Source organism: Gorilla gorilla, chromosome 20 (genome assembly GCF_029281585.2).
Source record: "Gorilla gorilla gorilla isolate KB3781 chromosome 20, NHGRI_mGorGor1-v2.1_pri, whole genome shotgun sequence".
Classification (NCBI taxonomy): domain Eukaryota; kingdom Metazoa; phylum Chordata; class Mammalia; order Primates; family Hominidae; genus Gorilla; species Gorilla gorilla.
Genome location: NC_073244.2, coordinates 54,004,771 through 54,029,697, shown reverse-complemented (window position 1 = coordinate 54,029,697; position 24,927 = coordinate 54,004,771). Strand labels below are relative to the sequence as shown.

The 24,927-nt window shown below is 54.5% G+C and overlaps 1 protein-coding gene and 1 long non-coding RNA gene across 9 annotated transcripts in view; one reads left to right on the top strand and one right to left on the bottom strand.

Annotated features, from left to right (window-relative positions):
• Window positions 1-20,539, top strand: part of LIPE (lipase E, hormone sensitive type) — a 25,879-nt gene extending 5,340 nt beyond the window's left edge. For 2 of the 8 annotated variants that reach the window (XM_019014716.3, XM_031004067.3), the window contains exons 2-10: window positions 11,215-11,750; window positions 13,736-13,826; window positions 13,937-14,082; window positions 14,267-14,452; window positions 14,590-14,884; window positions 15,670-15,897; window positions 16,482-16,658; window positions 19,017-19,441; window positions 19,973-20,539. In XM_019014716.3, coding sequence (XP_018870261.1) covers window positions 11,215-11,750; window positions 13,736-13,826; window positions 13,937-14,082; window positions 14,267-14,452; window positions 14,590-14,884; window positions 15,670-15,897; window positions 16,482-16,658; window positions 19,017-19,441; window positions 19,973-20,236 — 2,348 coding nt within the window. In that variant the 3' untranslated portion in view covers window positions 20,237-20,539. The other 6 variants (XM_055369535.2, XM_055369533.2, XM_031004068.3 and 3 more) reach the window with 6 other exon arrangements.
• LOC129528548 (uncharacterized) lies at window positions 13,615-24,927 on the bottom strand. The gene is made up of 2 exons (XR_008673816.2): window positions 24,831-24,927; window positions 13,615-13,800 (listed from the first exon to the last, which is right to left on the bottom strand). It is a non-coding gene; the product is annotated as an uncharacterized lncRNA (long non-coding RNA).

Genomic DNA, 24,927 nt, shown 5'->3' with positions numbered 1-24,927 from the left:
GAGATCATAATAATCACGCTTCCCTTAGGGTTGTCATGAGGAGTCAGAATCCAGTTGGGCAGGGCTCCCTGCAAAACGAGCCATTCACAAAGGCTCATTCCTGCAAACTCCAAGATTTGCCTGTCATTTCCTGAAGCCCCGCCCTCGTGCCAGGCTTTAGATAAATTAATCAGACCTCACTCCTGCCTCAAGGGCATCTGGGCTGGCTGGAGCAATCCTCGTCATCAGTTTCATCTTGCCAGTAACTGGATGAGGCTAGTGTCCTTATGATCACTCCATTTCCCAGATGACGACACTGGGGCTCTGAGGGACCAAGGCCGCCTGGGCTTCCTTACTTGGCCAGTGAGGGCAAAGAGATGGCTGCCTCAGCCTCCTCGGGGCAGGGAGTTTGTGGACGCACAACTGTTGTGGGCCCAAACTTGATTCTGGGCCCAAGAGGTTCCAGTCACACAGATTCATTCAGCAGACATTCACTGAACACTGAGCTGTGCCAGGCCTGGGCTCTCAGTAGCAAAAAGGACAGATTCACAGTTGAGCTGGGGACACAGATATTACTCAGATAAGACTATGATTGTAAACTGTGATAAATACAACAGAGAAAAATACCCTGGGAAGATAGAATTGGGAGGCTTCCCAAGGAGGCGATATTGGTCCCAAGATGGACAGGCGTTAAGTGCTGTGCAGGGGGCAGGCAGGGGAACAGAGAGGACAGTATGGAGAAAGACCTGAGGCTTGAGGAAACACTGAGTTACAGTGCAGAGGGAGCTCAGCCAGGGCCAGGAGGAAGAGGAAGAGGAAACAGGGCAGGCAGTTTAAGAGAGGAGGATGGTAGCTGGGTACAGTGGCTCACACCTGTAATCCTGGCACTTTGGGAGGCCAAGGTGGGAGGACCCCTTGAGTCCAGGAGTTTGAGGCCAGCGTGGGCAACATAGCGAGACCCCGTCTCTACCAAAAACACAAACATTAGCCGGGCACGGTGGGGTGTACCTGTAGTCCCAGCTACTTGGGAGGCTGAGGTGGGAGGATCAATTGAGCCCAGGAGGTTGAGGCTGCAGTGAGCTGTGATTGTACCACTCTACTCCAGCCTGGGCAACAATGAGACTTTGTCTCAAAAAGAGAGAGAGAGAGGAGGATGGTACCTGGCTTGGGAGGCCATGTGCAGGATTGGGGGCTTTATCCTGAAAGCAAGGGAGGGGGTGTTGAAGGGTTGGAAGTGTGTGAACAGATTTGTGTGCTAAAAAGATCCTGTGGCTGCTATGTGGACAACAAATCAAAGAGAACAAAATCAGAAATATATAAAGATCTGTCACAGTCACCCAGATAATGATGCTACCGCCTGGACCAGGGAGGAGGCAGTGGAGTTGGGGAGAAGGGCCAGGTTCCAGAGGCCTTTAGTAGGCATAGTGGGCAGGACTAGGGGATGGATTGCATGGGAGTTGGGGGGTGGGGAGGTGGCCAGGATGACATCCTAGGTTCCAGCTTGAGCAAATGGGGAGAGGTTTGTTCTCAACACACACACAGAGACCAAGACACGCACAAGCATGTATATCCATTCATACATAAACAAACACGCCCACACAAGCTCACAGGCCAAGAGAAACAGAGACACAGATACATTCACAGGCATACAAACATTCATACCTTCAAATGTACCAGTGCCGACGGACACAGGCCAGGACACACGCCAGCCATGACACATACCTGCAGAGGTACATATGTACACGTGAACCCCAGACACACTCACACCCGACCAGAAAGCATATACTTTGAAGCACAGACAGAGGGAGCAGCACACAGAAACACAGCAGAGATCAGCAGCGCTGCCCTGGAGCTGCCCCCTGCTGGCCGTGTGACCCTGGGGGTTATGTCACCTTTCTGTGCCTCAATTTTGTCATCTGCCAAAAAGGATGATAATGGTCTCTCTCTCTTGGGTTGTGGGGCAGGCGACATGAGTCACTTCACATAAAACACATAAAGAAATCTCATCACCTCCTTTGAGAATGAAAAAAAAAAAAAGAAAAGAAATCCCAGCACTTTGGGAGACCAAGGTAGGAGGATTGCTTGAGCACAGGAGTTCGAGACCAGTTTAGGCAACACAGCTAGACTCGATCCCTTTTTTTAAATTAAACACACACACAGAGAGAGAAAGAGACCAGGCACGCAGAGGCTGTTGGTGCAATGTTTGCTCTTTTATGCAGACACTCTCGGGGATCCAGCCACTCATTGTCCCCACCTGCATCTGATTCCAGGCTTCCTGGCTTCAGAAGCCTTTGCTTCCTCCCAGGCCCCACACCTGGCCCTTCCTCCATCCCCCATCCACCCCCACCCCACTTCCTTCCCCACCGCCCTCCTTACCCCTGCTCAGTCCCCAGGAGTCGGATTCAGCTGTCCAGAAACTCTTTAGGGCAAAGAAAGGTCCAGTGCCCAGTCAGTGGGACACCACCCAAAGCCAAATCCCCTCTGCCCTACCTCTCCCCTAGTCCTTACCCACGGCCCCAGTGGGCCTGCCCCTGCCCCAGTGCCCTCTGCCAGGGATTCCTGGCGAGTTGCTGGCAACCTCAGCATCCCTTCCTGCCAGCTCCACCCAGCCCAGTCCTCAGGGAGCCGCCTGGAACAGGACAAAGGGCAGAGCTCTGGAGTCCCTAGGGCCTGGGTCCATCCCCTTCCCCACTCCTTTGTGCAGTCACTTGTTTTGTCGGAAATGTCCTCTCTCCTCATCTTTTTATTTATTTTATTTTATTTTTATTTTTTTGAGACAGAGTTTCTGTCTTGTTGCCGAGGCTGGAGTGCAATGGCGCGATCTTGACTCACCGCAACCTCTGCCTCGCAGGTTCAAGTGATTCTCCTGCCTCAGCCTCCCGAGTAGCTGGGACTACAGGCATGCGCCACCATGCCCGGCTAATTTTGTATTTTTAGTAGAGACAGGGTTTCTCCATGTTGGCCAGGCTGGTCTCGAACTCCCGACCTCAGGTGATCCACCCGCCTCAGCCTCCCAAAGTGGTGGGATTACAGGTGTGAGCCACGGCGCCCGGCCCCCACTCCTCATCTTAAAAGATCCCTACCGGCATGGATGCTACCACTTTACCAAGGGGCGGCAGTGCACCAGGCACTGTCCAAAGGCTGAATAAAAAAGGCAAAAGTCCCTGCCCTCAGGGAGTTTACAATCTAGTGGGGGGATCAGAGAGCAAACAATATAAATTCAGGCATGTCTCAGAGATATTTGGGGTTCAGTTCCAGACCACTTGATAAAGCGAGTCACACAAATTTGTTGGTTTCCCAGTGCATAGAAAAGTTATGTTTACACTATCCTATAGTCTATTAAAGTGTACAACAGCATATGTCTAAAAATACCATGTACATATTTTAATTTTTTTTTTTTCTGTAGAGACGGAATCTCACTATGTTGCCCAGGCTAGTCTCGAACTCCTAGCCTCAAGTGAGCCTCCTGCTTTGACCTCCCAAAGTGCCGGGATTACAAGCATGAGCTACCACGCCTGGCCCCATACTATGCTAATGATCATCTGAGCCTTCAGCAAATCCTCATCTTTTTGCTGGTGGAGGGTCTTGCCCCAGTGGTGGTGGCTGCTGACTCACGAGGGTGGTGGTTGTAGAAAGTGGCTGTGGCAGTTTCTTAAAGTAAGGTAACAATGAAGTTTTCTGCTTCGATTAACTCACAAAACTGTTCTCTGTAACATGTGATGCTGTTTGATACCATTTGGCCCACAGTAGAACTTTCAAAATTGGGGTCAGGCCAGGCACGGTGGCTCACACCTATAATCCCAGCACTTTGGGAGGCCGAGGTGGGCAAATCACCCAAGGTCAGGAGTTTGAGGCCAGCCTGGCCAACATGGTAAAACCCCGTCTCTACTAAAAATACTAAAATTAGCCAGGTGCGGTGGCAGGCACCTGTAGTCCCAGCTACTCAGGAGGCTGAGGTAGGAGAATCACTTGAACCTGGGAGGCGGAGGTTGCAGTGAGCTGAGATCGCACCATTGCACTCCAGCCTGGGCAACAAGAGTGAAACTTGTCTCAAAAAAAAAAAAAAAAAATGGGGGTCAGTCCTGTCAAAGCCTGCTGGTGCTCTATCAGCCAAGTCTATGTCGTAGTCTAAATCCTTTGTTGCCATTGTTCCTGCTATCAAATGTATTTCTTTTTTTTATTTTTTTATTTATTTTTTGTAGAGGGGGAGGGTCTCACTATGTTACCCAGGTTGATCTCAAACTGGCCTCAAGCTATCTTCCTGCCTTGGCCTCCCAAAGTGCTGCGATTACAAGTATGAGCCACTGCACTCAGCCTACAAAATGTATTTCTATTTTTTATTATTTAATAAGACTTAGAGCTGGGCATAGTGGCACATGCCTGTAATCCCAGCTATTCAAGAGGCTGAGGCAGGATGATCACTTGAGGTCCGGTGTTCAAGACCAGGCTAGGCAACACAGCCCTGTCTCTTAAAAAACACAAAAAATTAGCCAGATGCAGTGACTCTCACCTGTAATCCCAGCTACTCAAGAGGCCAAGGCAGGAGGATCTCTTGAGGCCTGGAATTCAAAACCAGCCTAGGCAATATAGCAAGACTCTGTCTCTGAAAACCTGGAAAAAAAAAAATGAACCAGGCATAGTGGTGCCCATCTGTAGTCCCCACTACTCGGGAGGCTGAAGTAGGAGGATCACTTGAGCCCAGAAGTTCAAGGCTGCAGTGAGATATGATCGTGCCACTGCACTCCAGCCCAGGTGACACAGCAAGAATCCATCTCTAAAACCAAAAATTTTAAAAATAACAAATAATAAGACTTAAAAGTTGAAATTGGCCGGGCGCAGTGGCTCACGCCTGTAATCCCAGCACTTTGGGAGGCCGAGGCAGGCGAATCACGAGGTCAGGAGATCGAGACCATCCTAGCTAACATGGTGAAACCCCGTCTCTACTAAAAATACAAAAAATTAGCCAGGCGTGGTGGCGGGCGCCTGTCGTCCCAGCTACTCAGGAGGCTGAGGCAGGAGAATGGCGTGAACCCGGGAGGCGGAGCTTGCAGTGAGCTGAGATTGCGCCACTGCACTCCAACCTGGGCTACAGAGCGAGACTCCGTCTCAAAAAAATATAATAATAATAACAAATAACAAGACTTAAAAGTCGAAATTACTCCTTGGCTGGTGGGCTGCAGAACAGATCATGTGTTAGCGGGCAGGAAAACACATTAATCTACTCCACCAGGGCCCTTTGGTAACCACATGCATTGTCATTGAGAAATATTTTGTTGTTTTCTGTGCAGTCCGTCTCAACAGTGGGCTTGAAATATTCAGTAAACCATGTTGTAAACAGACGTGCTGTCATCCAGGCTTTGTTCCATTTAAGAGCATAGGCAGAGTACATTTGGCGTAATCCTGAGGGCCCTAGAATTTCTGGAATGATAAATGAACACCGGCTTCAACTGAGTCACCAGCTGCATTAGCCCCTAACAAGGGGGTCAGCCTGGCCTTGAAGCTTTGGCGCCCAGGCACTGACCTCCCCTCCAGCTAGGAAAGTCCTGGATGGCATCTTCTTCCAGTACCTGGTGGTTTTATCTACAGTGAAAATATGTTGCTTAATGTAGCCGTCTTCATCAATGATCTTAGCTAGATCTTCTGCATAACTTGCTGCGGCTCCTCCAGCAGCACTTGCTACATCACCTTGCACTTTTTTTTTTTTTTTTTTTTTTTTTTTTGAGACAAAGTTTCACTCTTGTTGCTCAGGCTGGAGTGCAATGGCACGATCTCGGCTCACTGCAACCACCGCCTCCCAGGTTCAAGTGATTCTCCTGCCTCAGCCTCCCAAGTAGCTGGGATTACAGGCATGCGCCACCACGCCTGGCTTCTTTTTTGTATTTTAAGTTGAGATGGGGTTTCTCCATGTTGGTCAGGCTGGTCTCAAACTCCCGACCTCAGGTGATTCACCTGCCTCAGCCTCCCAAAGTGCTGGGATTACAATCGTGAGCCACGATGCCCGGCCGTCACCCTGCACTTTTATGTTACAGAGATGCCTTCTTTCCTTAAATCTCATGAATCCACCTTTGCTAGCTTCCAACCTTTTTTCTGCAGCTTCCTCACCTCTCTCACCCTTCAAAGAATTGAAGAGGGATAGGGCTTTGCTTGGGATTAGGCTTTGGCTTAAGGAAATGTGGCTGGTTTGACCTTCTATCCAGACCGTTCAAACTTTCTCCATATCCACAATAAGCCTAGTTCACTTTTTTTTTTTTTTTTTTTTCCAGACCGAGTCTCACTCTGTCGCCCAGGCTGGAGTGCAGTGGCGCGATCTCGGCTCACTACAAGCTCCGCTTCCCAGGTTCACGCCATTCTCCTGCCTCAGCCTCCCTAGTAGCTGGGACTACAGGCACCCACCACGCCCGGCTGATTTTTTGTGTTTTTAGTAGAGCTGGGGTTTCACCGTGTTAGCCAGGATGGTCCCGATCTCCTGACTTCGTGATCCGCCCGCCTCGGCCTCCCAAAGTGCTGGGATTACAGGCATGAGCCACCATGCCCAGCTAAGACTGGTTCACTTTCTTATCATTCATGTGTTCACTGGAGTAGCACTTTTAATTACTTTCATGAATTTTTCCTTTGCATTCACAACTTAGCTAACTGGCAGAAGAGGCCTAGTTTTTAGCCCGTTTCAGCACTGGACATGCTTTCCTCACTAAGCTTAATCACTTCTAGCTTTTGATTTAAAGTGAGAGACATAAGACTCTTCTTTCACTTGAACACTTTGAGGTCATTGTAGGGTTGTTAATTGGCCTGATTTCTATTTTATTTTATTCTATTTTTCATCTCATTTCATTTATTTGAGACAGACTCTCGCTCTATTGCCCAGGCTGGAGTACAATGGTGTGATCTTGGCTCACTACAACCTCCACCTCCCGGGTTCAAGCGATTCTCCTGCCTCAGCCTCCCCAGTAGCTGGGATTACAGGCACACACCACCACGCCCGGCTAATTTTTGTATTTTTAGTAGAGATGGGGTTTCACCATGTTTGCCAGGCTGGTCTCAACCTCCTGACCTCAAGTGATCCACCTGCCTCAGCCTCCCAAAGTGCTGGGATTACAGGCATTAGCCACCGTGCCCGGCCTCAATATTGTATGTCTTAGGGAATATGGAGGCTCGAGAAGAGAGATGGGGGAAATGGCTGGTCAGTGGAGCAGTCAGAACACACACAGCATTAATCGGTAAAGTTTGCCCTCTTACGTGGACATGGTTGGTGGTGCCCCCACTCACAATAGTAACACCAGAGATCATTGATCACAGATCATCATAACAAATATAATAATAATGAAAAAGTGTGAAACACTGTGAAAATTACCAGAATGTGACACAGAGACACAAAGTGAGCACCTGCTGTCAGAAAAATGGTGCCAACAGACTTGTTTGACACAGGGTTGCCACAAACCTTCAATTTGTAAAAAATGCAGTATGTGCGAGGCACAGTGAAGCAAGGTATTCCTGTAGTAAACTGTATAGTGTGCTAGATGGTGACAAGTGCCGCAGAGAAAAATCACCCAATACACCATCTCAGGAAGGCCAAGTGAGCCCACAAAGCAAACCACATGCAGAACATGCCGGCCATGGCCCCACTTATAAATTCTGTCTCCCACCCTGAGCCAGCAGAACAGCCAAGTGCAGTTTCCAGATGAGGAAAACAGACTCATCCAGGGTCGCCAGCAAGGGCTTGGGCCATCTTTCTTTCCTTTTCTTTTCTTTTCTTCTTTCCTTTCTTTCTTTCCTTCCTTCCTTTCCTTTCTTTTCTGACAGAGTCTCGCTTTATCGCCAGGCTGGAGTACAGTGGCGTGATCTCAGCTCACTGCAACCTCTGCCTCCTGGGTTCAAGTGATTCTCCTGTCTCAGCCTCCCAATAGTGGGGACTATAGGCATCCACCACCATACTGCTAATTTTTGTATTTTTAGTAGAGACGGGGTTTCACCATGTTGGCCAGGATGGTCTCGATCTCCTGACCTCGTGGTCCACCCACGTCGGCCTCCCAACGTGCTGGCATTATAGGCATGAGCCACTGTGCCTGGCCCACATCGTCCCATTTTCACAGCTGCAAGCCTAACACTGCCTCCTGAGGCCTCTGCCTATCCATCTGTCTGCCACCCCTGGGGAGGGGCCGTCCTCTCCTGAGCTAACTAGCCCCTCTGCCCTCACTCTGCCTCTTCATGCCTTCCTTCCTGCTTCAGATATCCACTGAGCACCTGCTATGTGCCAGGTCCCATGATAGGCCCCAGGGCCACCTGGGGGATGACAGTCCGGGACAGAAGATTCACTTCCAGCCAAGCAAATGACCCTGAGGCCTCAGAGCCCCTCAGTCACACAGGCCCCTTTCAAGGCCCTAATCTTTTTTGCTTTGTTTTGTTTTAAGACAGAGTCTCGCTCTGTCACCCAGGCTGGAGTGCAGTGGCACGATCTTGGCTCAGTGCAAGCTCCACCTCCCAGGTTCACGCCATTCTCCTGCCTCCGCCTCCCGAGTAGCTGGGACTACAGGTGCCCGCCACCATGCCCGGCTAATTTTTTTGTATTTTTAGTAGAGACGGGGTTTCACCGTGTTAGCCAGGATGGTCTTGATCTGCTGACCTCATGATCCGCCCGCCTCAGCCTCCCAAAATGCTGGGATTACAGGCGTGAGCCACCGCGCCTGGCCCAAGGCCCTAATCTTGTATTTGTAATTCTGTATTTCTTCTTCCTAAAGGGCCACACCCCTGTACCTTATAAGTTTCATGGCTCCATAAAACCTAGTCCTGTCCTGGGGGAGATGAACAAACATGTAAACAAATTATAAAGTGTCAAATGGCAGGATGGAACAGAACTAAATATCATGGCAGAAAATAATGGGGGCGTGCATATCTTAGCTGGGGAGAGGCAACTGGGGAGTACCTCTTGGAAGTGACAAGCTGAGGCCAGACAAGGAATCTGTGGAATGACACGGGTGAATGACATGGGTGAAGCATCTCTCTCTCTGAGCCTCTGTTTCCCTGTGTGAGGTGGGGATGCCAGTCACAGCAGGGTGGGCTGAGAGGGGTAAGTGGCAGGTCCAGGGTACCCAGTGTGGTCACACCACCCAGTAGGACCGGCAGGCAGCTCAGGCCCCTAGCTGAGCCTGGCACTGCCCTTAATCGGCTTTTGTCCTTCCAGGAGGGACAGGCAGGGCTGGCTACCTCCTCTCTCCCCCCAACAGCTGGGGCTGGCTGTGCCAGGGCCAGACTAGGAGGCGGGAGCTGAGATCACTGGGCCTTTGGCTCCCTGAGTCCTCTCTGGGGACAGAGGGCAGCCTGGCTGGGTGAGAGGGGACGGTTTGTTCAGGACTGGGGCTAGGACTCCTAGGACTGGGGCTAGGACTCCTAAAGGATGAAAGGGCTGGGGGCCTGGACTCCTGGGTCTGAGGGAGGAGGGGCTGTGGGTGTGGACTCCTGGGTTCTAAGGCAGAGGAGCCTGTAACAGGACTACCAGTTGAGCTGAGTCTGGGAGCAGGTGGGGGGCAGGGCAGGGAGCTGAGCCCTCTACTCTGTTTACAGCACGTGGTCCTCACTGATCTTTCTGGGTGGGAGGTGGCTTGTGCGGCTACACCCTGGGCAGGCCAGCCCCGCCCCCGGGTTTATTGCCCCAGGCTGCTACTGGCACAAGCCACAGACCGGCAGTCCCAGCCCAGGGAAGCTCGGAAGATGCCTAGGAGGGGTGAGTGTCCAGCCAGCTGAGAGACAGGAATGGCCGCTGCCAGTCCCCAGGACCTAGAAGGGAAAGGAAATACCTTCTTCTAGGGGAACAGGCAAGGTGCTGGGCTTTGGGAGGGAAGTCACTGGAGCAGATGGTAGCATTCCACCAAGGGCAGCTTGTTCAGGACCTGGGTGACAGGGCATCCAAGAAACAGGGCAGCCTGAATGGCTGGGAAAGGATCTCAGAGGAAAGATCACTGGGGACTGGAAAGTGTGGAGATCAGACGTAGTCCAGGGCAAGTTTTGAGATGTGGCTTCTAGAGTCCTAGCGGGGAGCCCCACATAAGTGTGGCTGTGGACCCAGAGAGCTGGGTTTACAAAAGCTCTGCCACTTGCAGTGCAACTTTAACCTCCTCACTTAAAACCTGAGCCTCAGTTTCCTCTCCTGTAAAAGGGGGATGCTGGCAATAATAGAGATTTGAACCTAGGTGGTGTGGGTCCCAGAGGGTTAGCACGCTAAAGCAGCAAACACACAGAAAACTCTCAGCACGGGACCTGCAAGGATATGCTCAAGGTCGACACCAGTGATGAGTATCGCTGTTCCAGGCAGGGGAGCAGGGCCGGCCATGCAACCCAGGACCAGTGGACAAGGCTGAAGGCCAGGGGACCCCACTGGGGGAGAAGCAAGACTGAGTTTTGGGGATCTCACAGAGAAACAGAGGGAACTGGGATTTGGAGGGGGTTCCACAGCCAGACTTGAAGGACGAGGAATGACTCTTCAGTGAAGTCTAGAATTGTGAACTCCTGAGTTCAGGGAGAGCTGCACTTGGGGACCAGGGTCCCGAGAGATGGGAATGGGAGGGCTGGGGCTGAACTCTCCCAAATGTTGTTGGAGGGGAAGGGCCTGTGGGTAGCACTTGGGGCCTAAGAAGGAAAGATGGGATGGGGGACCCGGACTCCTGGGTCCTGAGAATGAGGACCAACTGGAGGTCTAGACTTCTTGGAATCTAGGAGAAGGAGTCTTGGGCCCCAGGAGAGTTCATGGAGACAGGTGACTGGACTCTTGGGTTCCTGGAAAGAAGAAAGAAGGACCGGCAGCCTCCTGGATCACAGGAGAGGTGAATGAGTTAGGGAAGCAGAGTCGTGTGGGCTCAGGGAATGTCTGGATTCAGGAGGCCAGGGCAGCAAGTTTCTGAGTCCCAAAGAGGTGACAGCAGGGGCTCCTGGGTCCTAAAGAGGAAGGGCTTGGGGCTTGGACTCCTGGGTCTGAGGGAGGAGGGAGCTGAGGGCCCAAACTCCTGGCTCCCGAGGAGGGACAAAGGCACTGGGAACTGGGGCCCCAAACTTCTGATTCCCAGAGACAAGAGGGTGACCTCTTATGTCTAAGGGAGGAGGAACCTGGGGTCCTGGGCCCCTGGAACTGAAAGAAGACAGCACTGAGGTTTGAAAGAGGAGCAGGTAAGCTATGGCCCAGACTCCTGGGCCCCAGCTGATCAAGGCTTGATCCAGCCCCACCTAACAGGCCTCCCCACCTGCCCACAGCCTCAAGGTTCATCCACAACATGGACCTGCGCACAATGACACAGTCGCTGGTGACTCTGGCGGAGGACAACATAGCCTTCTTCTCGAGCCAGGGTCCTGGGGAAACGGCCCAGCGGCTGTCAGGCGTTTTTGCCGGTGTACGGGAGCAGGCGCTGGGGCTGGAGCCGGCCCTGGGCCGCCTGCTGGGTGTGGCGCACCTCTTTGACCTGGACCCAGAGACACCGGCCAACGGGTACCGCAGCCTGGTGCACACAGCCCGCTGCTGCCTGGCGCACCTCCTGCACAAATCCCGCTATGTGGCCTCCAACCGCCGCAGCATCTTCTTCCGCACCAGCCACAACCTGGCCGAGCTGGAGGCCTACCTGGCTGCCCTCACCCAGCTCCGCGCTCTGGTCTACTACGCCCAGCGCCTGCTGGTTACCAATCGGCCGGGGGTACTCTTCTTTGAGGGCGACGAGGGGCTCACCGCCGACTTCCTCCGGGAGTATGTCACGCTGCATAAGGGATGCTTCTATGGCCGCTGCCTGGGCTTCCAGGTGAGCCCCCTGCCGCATGCCCCTCTGGGCCCACAGTGAAGGCACCTGGTGGCCCCTGGCCTGGCCTATAGTATGGTAAAGTAACCAGTCAGCATTATCGGACCCAGCAAACAGCAGGTACAGAAAGGGGAAGTTGGCTGGAACTCAGACAGAGCTGCACCAGGGGTCTCAAACTCATGGTCCCTAGGTCATATCTGCTGGGTGGTAAGAAATGCAACTTGCAGAGCTTTTTTCACCAGGATATCCACTACTCTCTATTGTCCTACATGCAGGAGATGCATTCACTCTTTGTTACCTGTCTGGCCCCTGAAGTCACTTGAGTTTGAGACCCCTCAGGGAGGGATCTGGAGCCATGTGACCCTATAGTCCTTCTGGCCCTCTCTGGGCCTCCCCGCACCTCAGCCTCCCCCTCCCACCCCACATGTCCAGGCTTCCCTGCGAGCTAGCCTATCCTCAGCAACCCAGCCCAGGCATTCCTGGAAACCTCCCCTCACCAGGGCTGAACCCACAAGTATTGATCAGCCCAGCTGGGCCAGCCAGCTCCTCCCTGTGTCCCAGCCGTGACCCTAGAGTCATGAGAAAGAGATCCCGGGGCTGCCCAAACCAGCATCCCAGCCACAATAGCCAGGCATCAGGTGCCCTCTGGCCTACTGGGCGCACAGCCAGGGGCAGGGCCCAGCTCTGCCTTGGTGCAGGGCAGTCTCCCCTCTAAAATGTCCGTCCCCGGGAGGGCAGAGGCCTCCCCTGTCTTGGTCACTGCTCCAGCCCGGTGTCTAGCATGCAGTAGGAACTTGGCCAGTACAGAGTGAACAAAAGAACCCGCCAATCCCTTGCCTTGGCCTCCTATGGCTCCATTTCCTCTAATCCTGTGTCCCGATTGTCTTTTTTTTTTTTTTTTTGTATTTTGTTTAGTAGAGATGGGGTTTCACCATGTTGGCCAGGCTGGTCTCAAACTCCTGACCTCAAGTGATCCACCCACCTTGGCCTCCCAAAGTACTGGGTTTACAGGCATGAGCCACCGCACCTGGACCCCACTGTCTTTCCTTAACAGCCTGTCTGCTCTGTCAGATGCTGTCTCTCCCTGCCCCCGTGGTGGCCGGCTGGTCCCATGTTTGGCCTCAGTTTCCCTCTCTGGCTGTCTTTTTGCCTCAGGTCCCTGTGCCTGGGGGGCTGTCTCTGGCCATCTCCCTGTTCCTGTCTTCCAGCTGCCTCCTCTCCCCATCCATCCTCTCTCTGACTTTCAGGAAGTCCCTGCACTATCCTACTCCCCACCTCACAGCCTACCAGTGGCACCACCCCGCACTGGGAATGAAATCCAAATTCCTCTGCCCAGGCCCTATATGAGCCCCCTTTGCGTCTCCAATGTCACCGCCTGCCCCTCTCCCCACTGCTCACTCTGCTCCAGCCACACTGGCCCCCTGACTGTCGCTATCCAGGTCAAGCACCAAGCATGAGCTCACCTTTTTTTTTTTTTTTTTTTTTTTTGAGACAGAGTCTCGCTCTGTCGCCCAGGCTGGAATGCAGTGGTGTGATCTCCACTCACTGCAACCTCTGCCTCCTGGGTTCAAGCAATTCTCCTGCCTCAGCCTCCTATGAGCTCACCTTTAAGCCTTCATGCTCTCTGTGCCCTGTGCAGGGAACACCCTCCCCTCGCTTCAGTCAGATCTCTCCTCCAAGACCCGCTAAGTAGCCTGACGCCTAGTCATCACTGGTGCCCTCTCCACCTATTGCCTTTTTTTTTTCCAAACCATTCGTCATTCCTTGTCATGATACTGCGCATGGCTTTGCTTATCTGCTGATCATTTGTTTTCCCTTTGAGAACATCGGGTCCATGAACCAGGCGAGAGCTATGCCCAGCACACAGTAGGAGCTCATGAAACATTTACTGAATGAATGTGTCTTCCCCGCACATCCCTGCGCCTCGCTCCTGCCCTGTCCCCATCCCTCTCTTGAGCGGTGGGTGACGCAGCCACATCTCTCCACAGTTCACGCCTGCTATCCGGCCATTCCTGCAGACCATCTCCATTGGGCTGGTGTCCTTCGGGGAGCACTACAAACGCAACGAGACAGGCCTCAGTGAGTCCCAGCCAGGTTCTACTCGCAGCCTACTTTCTTGGCCCTCCTCCCCACTCCTGCCCAAGCAGCCTGACCCACTGGGGCTCCCTGACACCCCTTCTGACCCCTAGGTGTGGCCGCCAGCTCTCTCTTCACCAGTGGCCGCTTTGCCATCGACCCCGAGCTGCGTGGGGCTGAGTTTGAGCGGATCACACAGAACCTGGACGTGCACTTCTGGAAAGCCTTCTGGAACATCACCGAGATGGAAGTGCTATCGGTGAGGGCCTGTTACAGATGGGGACACTGAGGCCTAGAGACTCATCTGAGGCCACAGTAGGTCTCTGTGGGGCTCCAGGCCCAGGGATGGCACACAAGGGGAAAGACTGGGGATCAGAGGGAGAGGTGAAGGGCGCCCCTGCAGGCAGACCCTCCCCAGCACGCCTTCTGTCCCCTCCCTCCAGTCTCTGGCCAACATGGCATCGGCCACCGTGAGGGTAAGCCGCCTGCTCAGCCTGCCACCCGAAGCCTTTGAGATGCCACTGACTGCCGACCCCAGGCTCACGGTCACCATCTCACCCCCACTGGCCCACACGGGCCCTGGGCCCGTCCTCTTCAGGCTCATCTCCTATGACCTGCGTGAAGGACAGGTAGGGTTCCAGCCTCAGCCAGGGACAGGGACAGAGCCGAGGAGCGTGGGCAGCCCCCACCTTGGCATCCCCATGGAGGGGTGCAGCCCTGGCCAGCTCTCCCCAACCTCACACACCGTCTCCCTCCTCACCCCCAGGACAGTGAGGAGCTCAGCAGCCTGGTAAAGTCCAACGGCCAACGGAGCCTGGAGCTGTGGCCGCGCCCCCAGCAGGCACCCCGCTCGCGGTCCCTGATAGTGCACTTCCACGGCGGTGGCTTTGTGGCCCAGACCTCCAGATCCCACGAGCCCTACCTCAAGAGCTGGGCCCAGGAGCTGGGCGCCCCCATCATCTCCATCGACTACTCCCTGGCCCCTGAGGCCCCCTTCCCCCGTGCGCTGGAGGAGTGCTTCTTTGCCTACTGCTGGGCCATCAAGCACTGCGCCCTCCTTGGTGAGCCTCAGGCCCCCACAGCCACCTGCGCCTGCTCCCATCCCACCCAGCTTGCTTTAAGCTCCTCCAGCCTCAGCCTCACACCCTCTACCTTTTTCTCCCCCCACACCTCCCAGCTCCTGCTCACCCAGGTCCTGCCCAATCTTCCACCTCAGCCACTTTATCCTCTGTCCCCAACTGTGGCACCCAGACTCTCCATCTCCTCCACCTCCACTTCCCACCCACCGTCCTGTCTCCTTGGGCCTCTGTCGTCCCCCTCTGATAGCTCCAGGCCCTGCTCTCCTGTCCTGCCAGCCTCCTGGCCCACAGTCCAGCTTCTCTGACCTCCCTCTTCGAAGATCAACATCTTGGGAGAACACTGAGGCACAGAGCAGAGTGTGGCCATGCCCCAGGGCACAGAGCCTGCAGCCCAGCCCCTCTGTACTGACCCTGAACCCTGACCTGCCATTCCCACCCTCTGAGGCCCCCCTCCTGCAACAGGCCTGAGCTCAGCTCCCCTTTCCCACCACCTGCCCTCCCTGCTCCCAACCTCCAGCCCCGACAGACTTTCCCAGTGCTTCCCTGGGCCTCTCCAGGTCCTGAGTCATCCTGACCCTCTGTCTACCACATGAGCCCAAATCTGTGCCTCAGTCTGCCAGTCTCTAAAACTGCAGTCTGCTAGGCCTTGGAGTGCCCCACACCCCACCTTGGAGAGCCCAGTTCTCCCAGCTTGAGTTCCTCCCTGCCCTCCTCCCCAGGCCTCTGCCCCTGCCAGGTTGTCACCAACCACCCCTCTCCCAAACCAGGCTCAACAGGGGAACGAATCTGCCTTGCGGGGGACAGTGCAGGCGGGAACCTCTGCTTCACCGTGGCTCTTCGGGCAGCAGCCTACGGGGTGCGGGTGCCAGATGGCATCATGGCAGCCTACCCGGCCACAATGCTGCAGCCTGCCGCCTCTCCCTCCCGCCTGCTGAGCCTCATGGACCCCTTGCTGCCCCTCAGCGTGCTCTCCAAGTGTGTCAGCGCCTATGCTGGTGAGGCCCACACCCTCGGCAGGGAAACAGGACTGCATGGATGTCTGAGTCCTGCAGGGACGGGCTGGGGACCAGGACTCCTGTGACTGAGGAAGGAGAGGCCAGGCAGAGGAATCTAAGACTCCTTGTCCCTTTTTTTTTCTTGTGTGTGTGTGTGTGTGTGTGTGAGAGAGAGAGAGAGAGACAGACAGACACAAGGTGTCATGTCGCTCAGGCTGAGTGCAGTGGCTCAAACACACCTCACTGCAGCCTTGACCTCCCAGGCTGAAGCAATCATCCTGCCTCAGCTTCCCAAGTAGCTGGAACTACAGGCGTGCACCACCACGACCACGCCCAGCTAATTTTTGTGTTTTTTGCTATGTTGCCCAGGCTGGTCTTGAACTCCTGGGCTCAAGCCATCCTCTCGCCTTGGCCTCCCAAAGTACTGGGACTACAGGCGTGAGCCACTGCGCCCAGCCTCCTTATCCCTTTTGAAGCAATTGGATATTCTCGGGTCCCTGGGACCACAGATGCCTGAAGTTCTGGGCGTTAAAACTGGGCCCAGAAAGGGGAAAACAACTCAGCTACCCACATATACTCTGCAGGTGCAAAGACGGAGGACCACTCCAACTCAGACCAGAAAGCCCTGGGCATGATGGGGCTGGTGAGGCGGGACACAGCCCTGCTCCTCCGAGACTTCCGCCTGGGTGCCTCCTCATGGCTCAACTCCTTCCTGGAGTTAAGTGGGCGCAAGTCCCAGAAGATGTCGGAGCCCATAGCAGGTGAGTGATTCACTCCCATCACATGCCCAGCCAAGGTGGGCAGGAGGGACAGCCTAGCACAGCAAAAGTCCCAGGGAAGATGCTGGGCATGGTGGTTCAGACCTGCAATCCCAGCACTTTGGGAGGCTGAAGTGGGCAGACCACTTGAGGTCAGGGGTTCAAGATCAGCCTGGTCAACATGACGAAACCCTGTCTCTAGTAAAAGTACAAAAATATTAGCCAGGTGTGGTGGTGCACGCCTGTAATCCCAGCACTTTGGGAGGCCAAGGTGGGCAGATCACTTGAGGTCAGGAGTTCGAGACCAGCCTGGCCAATATGGCAAAACCCCTTCTCTACAAAAAAATAAATTAGCAGGGTATGGTGGAGTACACCTGTAGTCCCAGCTACCAGAGAGGCTGAAGCATGAGAACCGCTTGAACCTGGGTAGCAGAGGTTGCAGTGAGCCAAGACTGAGCCTCTGTACTCCAGCCTGGGTGACACAGCGATACCTTGTCTCAAAAAAAAAATTTAAAAAAAGAGTACCCTTACTGGGCTGTGGTGAGGTCTGCCTCCAACCATTTGGGTCAAGTGGCCAGTACAATAAATGGCACCCAGTAGGTGCTATTAGAAGATGCCAGCACCCCTGGTGTGCCCATTCTGTTCCAGTGACCCTCTGGGCCACAAAGTACTTAAGTAGTTATTCTCACATTGTTTTGCACCTCACCTTCGCAGATTTATAAAGTAAGGCTGGGTGTGGTGGCTCACGCCCATAATCCCAACACTTTGGGAAGCCAAGGCAGGCGGATCACTTGAGGTCAGGAGTTCAAGACCAGCTTGGCCAACATAGTGAAACCCCATCTCTATTAAAAATACAAAAATGGGCCAGGCGCAATGGCTCATACCTGTAATCCCAGCACTTTGGGAGGCCGAGGCGGGCGGATCACGAGGTCAGGAGTTTGAGACCAGCCTCACCAACATGGTGAAACCCCATCCCTACTAAAAATACAAAAATTAGCCGGGCATGGTGGCATGCATCTGTAATCCCAGCTACTCAGGAGGCTGAGGCAGGAGAATCACCTGAACCCAAGAGATGAGGTTGCAGTGAGCCGAGATCACGCCACTGCACTCAAGCCTGGGTAATAGAGTGAGACTGTCTCAAAAAAAAAAAAAAAAAATACAAAAAGTAGCTGGACATGGTGGCATGCCTGTAATCCCAGCTACTCAGGAGGCTGTGGCGGGAGAATTGCTTGAACCCGGGAGGTGGAGGTTGCAGTGAGCCGAGATCGCACCACTGCACTCCAGCCTGGGCGACAGAGCAAGACTGCATCTCAAAAAAAAAAAAAAAAAGTAAAAAACTAAAACTGTAGCATCTTGGCCCTCATGGTAGGCAATGTGAGTCTGATAAAATGAACAGAGCTGAGGCCACGCTGGGCACGCCAGGTGGGCTGGAAGTGTATCTTTAGCATCGTTTGGGCACTTGCTTGCCTGGTCACGTGAAGGGATAAAACTGAAGAACACAAAGGAAATTTGGGGAAGCAGATCCATGTGGCTACAGGTGCCAGACCCCTAGAAATGTGATACACCCTGGAGACTTGTTAGCTCCCTGTGAACAGAGCCTCCCTTCAAGCCACTGGGCCTGCTTACTATTCAAATCATTTTGATCCATTTACACCTTGTGGTAAGTATAATCCCAGCACTATGGGAGGCCGAGGCGAGCGGATCACTTGAGGCCAGGAATTCGAGAACAGCCTGGCCAACATGGCGAAACCCCATCTCTGCTAAATAAAAAACACAAAAATTAGCCGGGCATGGTGGCACATGCCTATAGTCCCAGCTACTCAGGAAGCTGAGGCACGAGAATCACTTGAACCTGGGAGGTGGAGGTTGCACTGAGCCATGTTCTTGCCACTGCACTCCAGCCTGGGTGACAGAGCAAGACTTTGTCTCAAAAAAAAAAAAAAAACCCGATATATTATGATCCCCAGTGGGTAGCGGTACCTAATCCCACATCTTATCCCACTGAGTCCTGCCACCTATGAACCAAGGACTATTTTCATTTCCTTGATCTAGAAGAAAAAATAGGTTCCTAGAGGTAAACTGCACCTAATCTTCCCAGTCACACACACACACACACACACACACACACACACACACACACACACACACACATCCTTCACTAGGACACACTGCCCCACTGCCAAGACCCCCACCATGACCACCTGGGGCATCTGGAACTCCACCCATCCCCTAGGCAAGAGTCTGGGGAAACACAGCCTTTCACAGGGCTCCACAGGCGACTGCCCTTCCCATGGCATTCCCTGCCAGCCACACACACACCCAAACTAACGGAGCCAGTCCTATCTGCTCTCCCTCTCTCAGAGCCGATGCGCCGCAGTGTGTCTGAAGCAGCACTGGCCCAGCCCCAGGGCCCACTGGGCACGGATTCCCTCAAGAACCTGACCCTGAGGGACTTGAGCCTGAGGGGAAACTCTGAGACGTCGTCGGACACCCCCGAGATATCGCTGTCAGCTGAGACACTTGGCCCCTCCACACCCTCCGATGTCAACTTCTTATTACTGCCTGAGGATGCAGGGGAAGAGGCTGAGGCCAAAAATGAGCTGAGCCCCATGGACGGAGGCCTGGGCGTCCGTGCCGCCTTCCCCGAGGGTTTCCACCCCCGACGCTCCAGCCAGGGTGCCACACAGATGCCCCTCTACTCCTCACCCATAGTCAAGAACCCCTTCATGTCGCCGCTGCTGGCACCCGACAGCATGCTCAAGAGCCTGCCACCTGTGCACATCGTGGTGAGCGACAGAGGGGGCCGGTACAGGTGCATTTAGAGAGGAGCAGGGCACCCGGGGAGGAGGGGGACTGGGCACGGGTGCACCTGGGAAAAAGAGCTCCGGAGTGGGGAGAAAGGGACAGGCGTGTCCCCAGGGGAGAACAATGGCCCGAACGAACGGGAGGAGGACAAGAGTCAGGGCTGCCTCCGTTTTACTTTGCAATTTTGAGTACCAAGAGACAGGATCAGTGGGGCAGCCCCTTGGGCTTGGAGAATCAAGAGAAAAAAAGGTGGGTTTGGCGGGGTGGGGAGGGAGAGGCTGGAGAGAGGCCAGGGATCGCAGTTAAAGTCATTCTCCCATCCTTCCCACAACTCCCCCCATTCCCTCCATTCTCTCCCCAACTCCTCACCCACCATGTCTCCTGCCTCCGTCCACTCCTGTCTGTATCCGTATTTCCCGCTCCCTTTGTTCATCAAACCCCTCCTCGCTCTACCCGACCCCGGTCTGTCTGTCCCCCACCCTCTCTCCACGTCCGTCCCCGCTGTCCCGTAGGCGTGCGCGCTGGACCCCATGCTGGACGACTCGGTCATGCTCGCGCGGCGACTGCGCAACCTGGGCCAGCCGGTGACGCTGCGCGTGGTGGAGGACCTGCCGCACGGCTTCCTGACCCTGGCGGCGCTGTGCCGTGAGACACGCCAGGCCGCAGAGCTGTGCGTGGAGCGCATCCGCCTCGTCCTCACTCCGACCGCCGGAGCCGGGCCGAGCGGGGAGACGGGGGCTGCGGGGGTAGACGAGGGCTGCGGGGGGCGACACTAAAAGCCTGTTGTTCCCATTTGCGCCGGCCTCCGTCATGAATGCGTTCCGGGCCGGGCGGAAGGGGACGCGGGCTGTGCCTTACTTAAGTCGGGGGTGGCAAGGGGGCGGGGCGGGGCGGGGGCCCGAAAGCTGAGACCCGCGCCGCGGGGAGGGGGACGCGCGCACACACCGGTCACCGAGACGGCTGGACCTGCACGCCACCGCTGCCTTTTGCTGCTGCTGCTGCGGCGACCGCCGCAGGGACGGGGACTGGCCCTCCCTTGCAGGTCGGTTTGCTTGTTGTAAATAAAAGTATTTAATTAGTTTGGCCTCTCTCAAATACGGTGGGGTGTTTGCCCACCAGGTGGCAGCATCGGACTCAAGCGGCTGGGAACCAAGAAACCTGGAATGAGGGGTATGGGGGCCTGGATTTTTGGGACCAGAAGGGAGTGGACTCCTTGGTAACCCGGACCCACCTCCCCTCGGACTTCATCCAGGTACACTGCCAGGAGATGCTGGGTCCTCAGCTCCTCCCCTTGAAGACCTTCGGTTAGCTGGACTCACCCTGGTCCCAGGGAGACCAGGCTCAGCATCCATCAGGGGGATATAAAAGTTAAAAATAATCTCTCGGGTCTCAAAGGCTCCAGTGACCCAAACACCCTACAGAACTGGAGCAAAGTTAGCAGGAAATCAGAAACAAACTGGCGCTCAAAATACTGTAAATGCAGCCGGGCACGGAGGTTCACGCCTGTAATCCCAGCACTTTGGGAGGCAAGACAGGAGGATAGCTTGAGTCCAGGGGTTTGAGACCAGCCTGGGCAACATAGACCAGTCTCTACAAAAACATTTAAAAATTAGCCGGGCATGGTGGCACACTCCTGCAGTCCTACCTACTCAGGAGGGTGAGGCAGGAGGATCACTTAAGCCCAGGAGTTCGAGGTTGCAGTGAGCTATGATCGCACCACTGCACTCCAACGTGGGCAAGAGTGGGACCCTGTTTCCAAAAAAAACAAAAACTGGAAATGCAAGCTCTGTCCAGCTGTGACAATCAACTCTTGGACCAACTCTCTGGCCCCTTGTAAGCCCTGAGTTTGGAGTTGAGATGATTTATACCCAAGACGTGCCTTCAAAGGGCTTCTGATCCTGGATTCAGAGAGGGTGGAAGAACAGACACAGGCTGTCACAGTCCCCAGGGGTTCCACCTGTGGTAGTCAGGGAGGGCTTCACAGAGGTGGTGATCTGAGCCTGACACTACAGGATGAACAAAAGTCTGCTAGGAAGAAAAAACATGCCAGGTTGTGAGAGCCAGCTGGCAGTGATCAAAGCTGCCACCTGGCTAGAAAAAGCTTCCACCTGACCAGAAGGTCAGGTGCAAAGTGGGGAGGGGCGTGAGGGGCCTGGAGTGGTCAGCAGGAGCAGGGCCTGAAGAGCCTGGAGTACGATTTGGACTAAACTGGAGGGCAGTGGGGAGCCACAGGAGCGCTTTGAGCAGGAAAGGGCCAGGGTCAGCTCAGGGCACTGAAAGATCCTGCTGGGACACTGGGGGATGGACAGAAAAGGGCAAAACTGGAGTCCTACAGGCCAAGGAGGATGCCTGAGCTGGGGCAGGAGCCGTAAGGGTAGGGAGTGTAGGTGTAGCATCCCAGAGCCATAAAAGGTGGGAAGAACAGCACCTACTGATGAGGTTACAGGAGAGCAAGGGGACAGAGATGACAGCCAGGTCTGGCCATGGAAGCAGGTGGACAGTGAAGCTGTCTCTTCAATGGGAGGAGGCTCAGGTGTGTGTGTGACAGGTGGGACCTGTGGAGGGCCATTCTGGACATGGTGAGCTGGAAGGTCTCAGGAAGACAATCCAGGAGGCAACAAGGGTCAGAAGTGCAGTCTGGGGCTGGGTGTGGTGGCTCACACCTGTAATCCCAGCACTTTGGGAGGCTGAGGCGGGTGGATCACCTGAGGTCAGGAGTTCAAGACCAGCCCGGCCAACATGGTGAAACCCTGTCTCTACTAAAAATACAAAAATTAGCCACGTGTGGTGGTGCACGCCTGTAATCCCAACTAATTGAGAGGCTGAGGCAAGAGAATCGCTTGAACATGGAAGGCAGAAGTTGCAGTCGGCCGAGACTGCACCACTGCACTCCAGCCTGGGCAATAGAATGAGACTCTGCCTCAAAAAAAAAAAAAAAAAAAAAAAGTGCAGTCTAGGTGGAACCAAGGGACTAGAACCTTTCCAGGAAGCCTGGGCAGGTGGGACAAGCAACAAGAGGGCCAGGACAGAGACAGCCCTGAGGATCACGCCCCTAGTAAAGGGGTGGGCGGGGGTGGGCAGTGGAAGGCAAGGCTGGTGGGTTCTAAAGAGCAGCCAGAGAGGGAGGAAGCTGCCCAGGAAGGAGGATGTAGGGTGAAGGGAGTTTCAGGGAGTGGACCAGGTCAGATGAGGATTGAAATGTTACCCTCAGGTGTCAGCAATGAGCAGGTGACCTCAGTGACCTTGTCCAGAGCCACTGCAGGGTCACGGCCATTAGGCAGCCATAGTGGGTTGAAGAGGGAGTGGAAGGTAAGGGATTGAGCCAGTGGGCGCCACAAGAGAGCCTGATACAGGGCACATGTGTTTAGAGATGATGGACATGTTTGAATGCTGGAGGAGTGGGAGAGACTGAAGATGCAGAAACAAGAAAGCCGTTTCCTCACGGGGTGCGAAGCAAGGGTTCCTCAGCTCAGAGGTCCTCGTTCACCCAGCAAGTGACTTCTGAGTCAGGGCCTGTGCTGGGGCAGGGAGCTGTAGCCCAGAAAGAACTCTTCCTGAAGGTCCAGATCCACTGGCCTGAGTCACCACTCTCCTTGTCCAACTTGTAGAACCCCTTGGTCACCTCTGTCAAAACAGTCACTACCCATCAACCTGCTCCTCTTTCTTGTCCCCACCTCAGAGATGGCTCCACTGTCCTCCAGACTAGAGCTCTGGATCTCATCCTGGACAACCCCTTGTCCCATAGCCCATCAATCCCCACTTTCTGTTCTCTCTGCCTCCTGAATCTCCTTATTTATTTTTCTTTCTTTTTTTTTTTTTTTTTTTTTTGAGATAAGGTCTCACTCTTGTGCAGGTTGGAGTGCAGTGGCACCATCTTGGCTCACTGCAGCCTCGACTTCCCAGGCTCAAGTGATCCTCCTGCTTCAGCCTCCTCAGTAGCTTGGACCATAGGCATGCACCACCACACCTGGCTAATTTTTCTTTTTCTTTTTTTTTTTATTTTGAGTCTCACTCTGTGGCCCAGGCTGGGGTGCAGTGGTGCGATCTCAGCTCACTGCAACCTCCCTGTCCTGGGTTCAAGCAATTTTCTGCCTTAGCCTCCCGAGTAGCTGGGATTACAGGTGCCCACAACCAAGCCTGGCTAACTTTTTGCATTTTTAGTAAAGACGGGGTTTCACCATCTTGGCCAGGCTGGTCTTGAACTCCTGACCTTGTGATCCACCCGCCTTGGTCTCCCAAAGTGCTGGGACTACAGGAGTGAGTCACCGCGCCTGGCCACACCTGGCTAATTTTTTGTAGAGATGAGGCTGTCACTGTGTTGCCCAGGCTGGTCTTGAACTCCTTGGCTCAAGTGATCTTCCCGCCTCAACTTTCCAAAGTGCTAGGATTACAGACATGAGCCACAGCGCCAAGCCTTGCCTCCTGAATCTCTATCTTATCCCCTCAGCCTCTTCCCTGATCCAGGCTCCACTCTCTCCTACCTGAATCCCTGCCAGAGCCACCTCCTGGGCTACTGGCTTCCAGTCTCATTCCTCCAGTTCTGGACCAACTATGACCTTGTCCTCCACTACTCTCAACCCTTCCATGGCTCTCCACTACCCCCTCACCCTCAGGACAAAGTCCAAGCTCCTCAGCCTGGCCTCTGCTCATCTCTTCGGCCTCCTCCAGCCTTACAGTTCCCCTGCTGGCTATACAGACTTGACTGGCCTTCCACTTAGACACCTGCACGCAGTACTGCTCCTGCATGCCTCCCTGTCTTTGGTCACGCTGAAACACCCTCCCCACACCCATTTTGCCTGGCATCTCCACTTTGCCTGGCACCTTCTGCTCCTCCAAGATCCAGCTCCAATGGCCCCTCCCCTGGAAACCCTTTCCCGACCACGCCAAACTCAAAAAAGTCTCTCCTGGGCTCCCCACCGTCTCCGCACACCCGTTCCCATCAACGTCCATCCTCCCATCTGACCCGGGCTCCTTGAGGGCACGGCCCAGGCCTGACTCATCTTGGTCACCAGCATCGCCCAGCACGAGGCTTGGCACACCAGAAGCCTCAGGAAATGTTTGTCTAACTAATAGGTGGGAGAGTGTGTGAGTGAGTGGCTAGACGAGGGAATCCGTGAGAGAATTGAGGCCAGGAAGGGCAGAACGGATGAAGGAACAGGAAGGCAGGAGCAGACGAGAATCAGGCTTAGGGTGGGAGGAACGGATGGATGAATAACAGATCCAGTATCCCGGTCTCAGTTTCTCCAAGAAAGCAAGATGGGTTCGCCGGGACTGAGCTCCCCTCTCCGCCTCAAGCCTCACTAAGCCTCACGGTTTCCCACCCGAGCTATGTGCAGAATCCAAATACTAGGCGTGCTGGAAAGGGCTTACCCGGCCAGACTCGGAGAACCGGTTCCCTCGCGAGCCCGCTCGGGCCTCTGCGGAGTGGACCAGGATTCCGATCCCTCAGGTTCCGGGTCTATTGGCC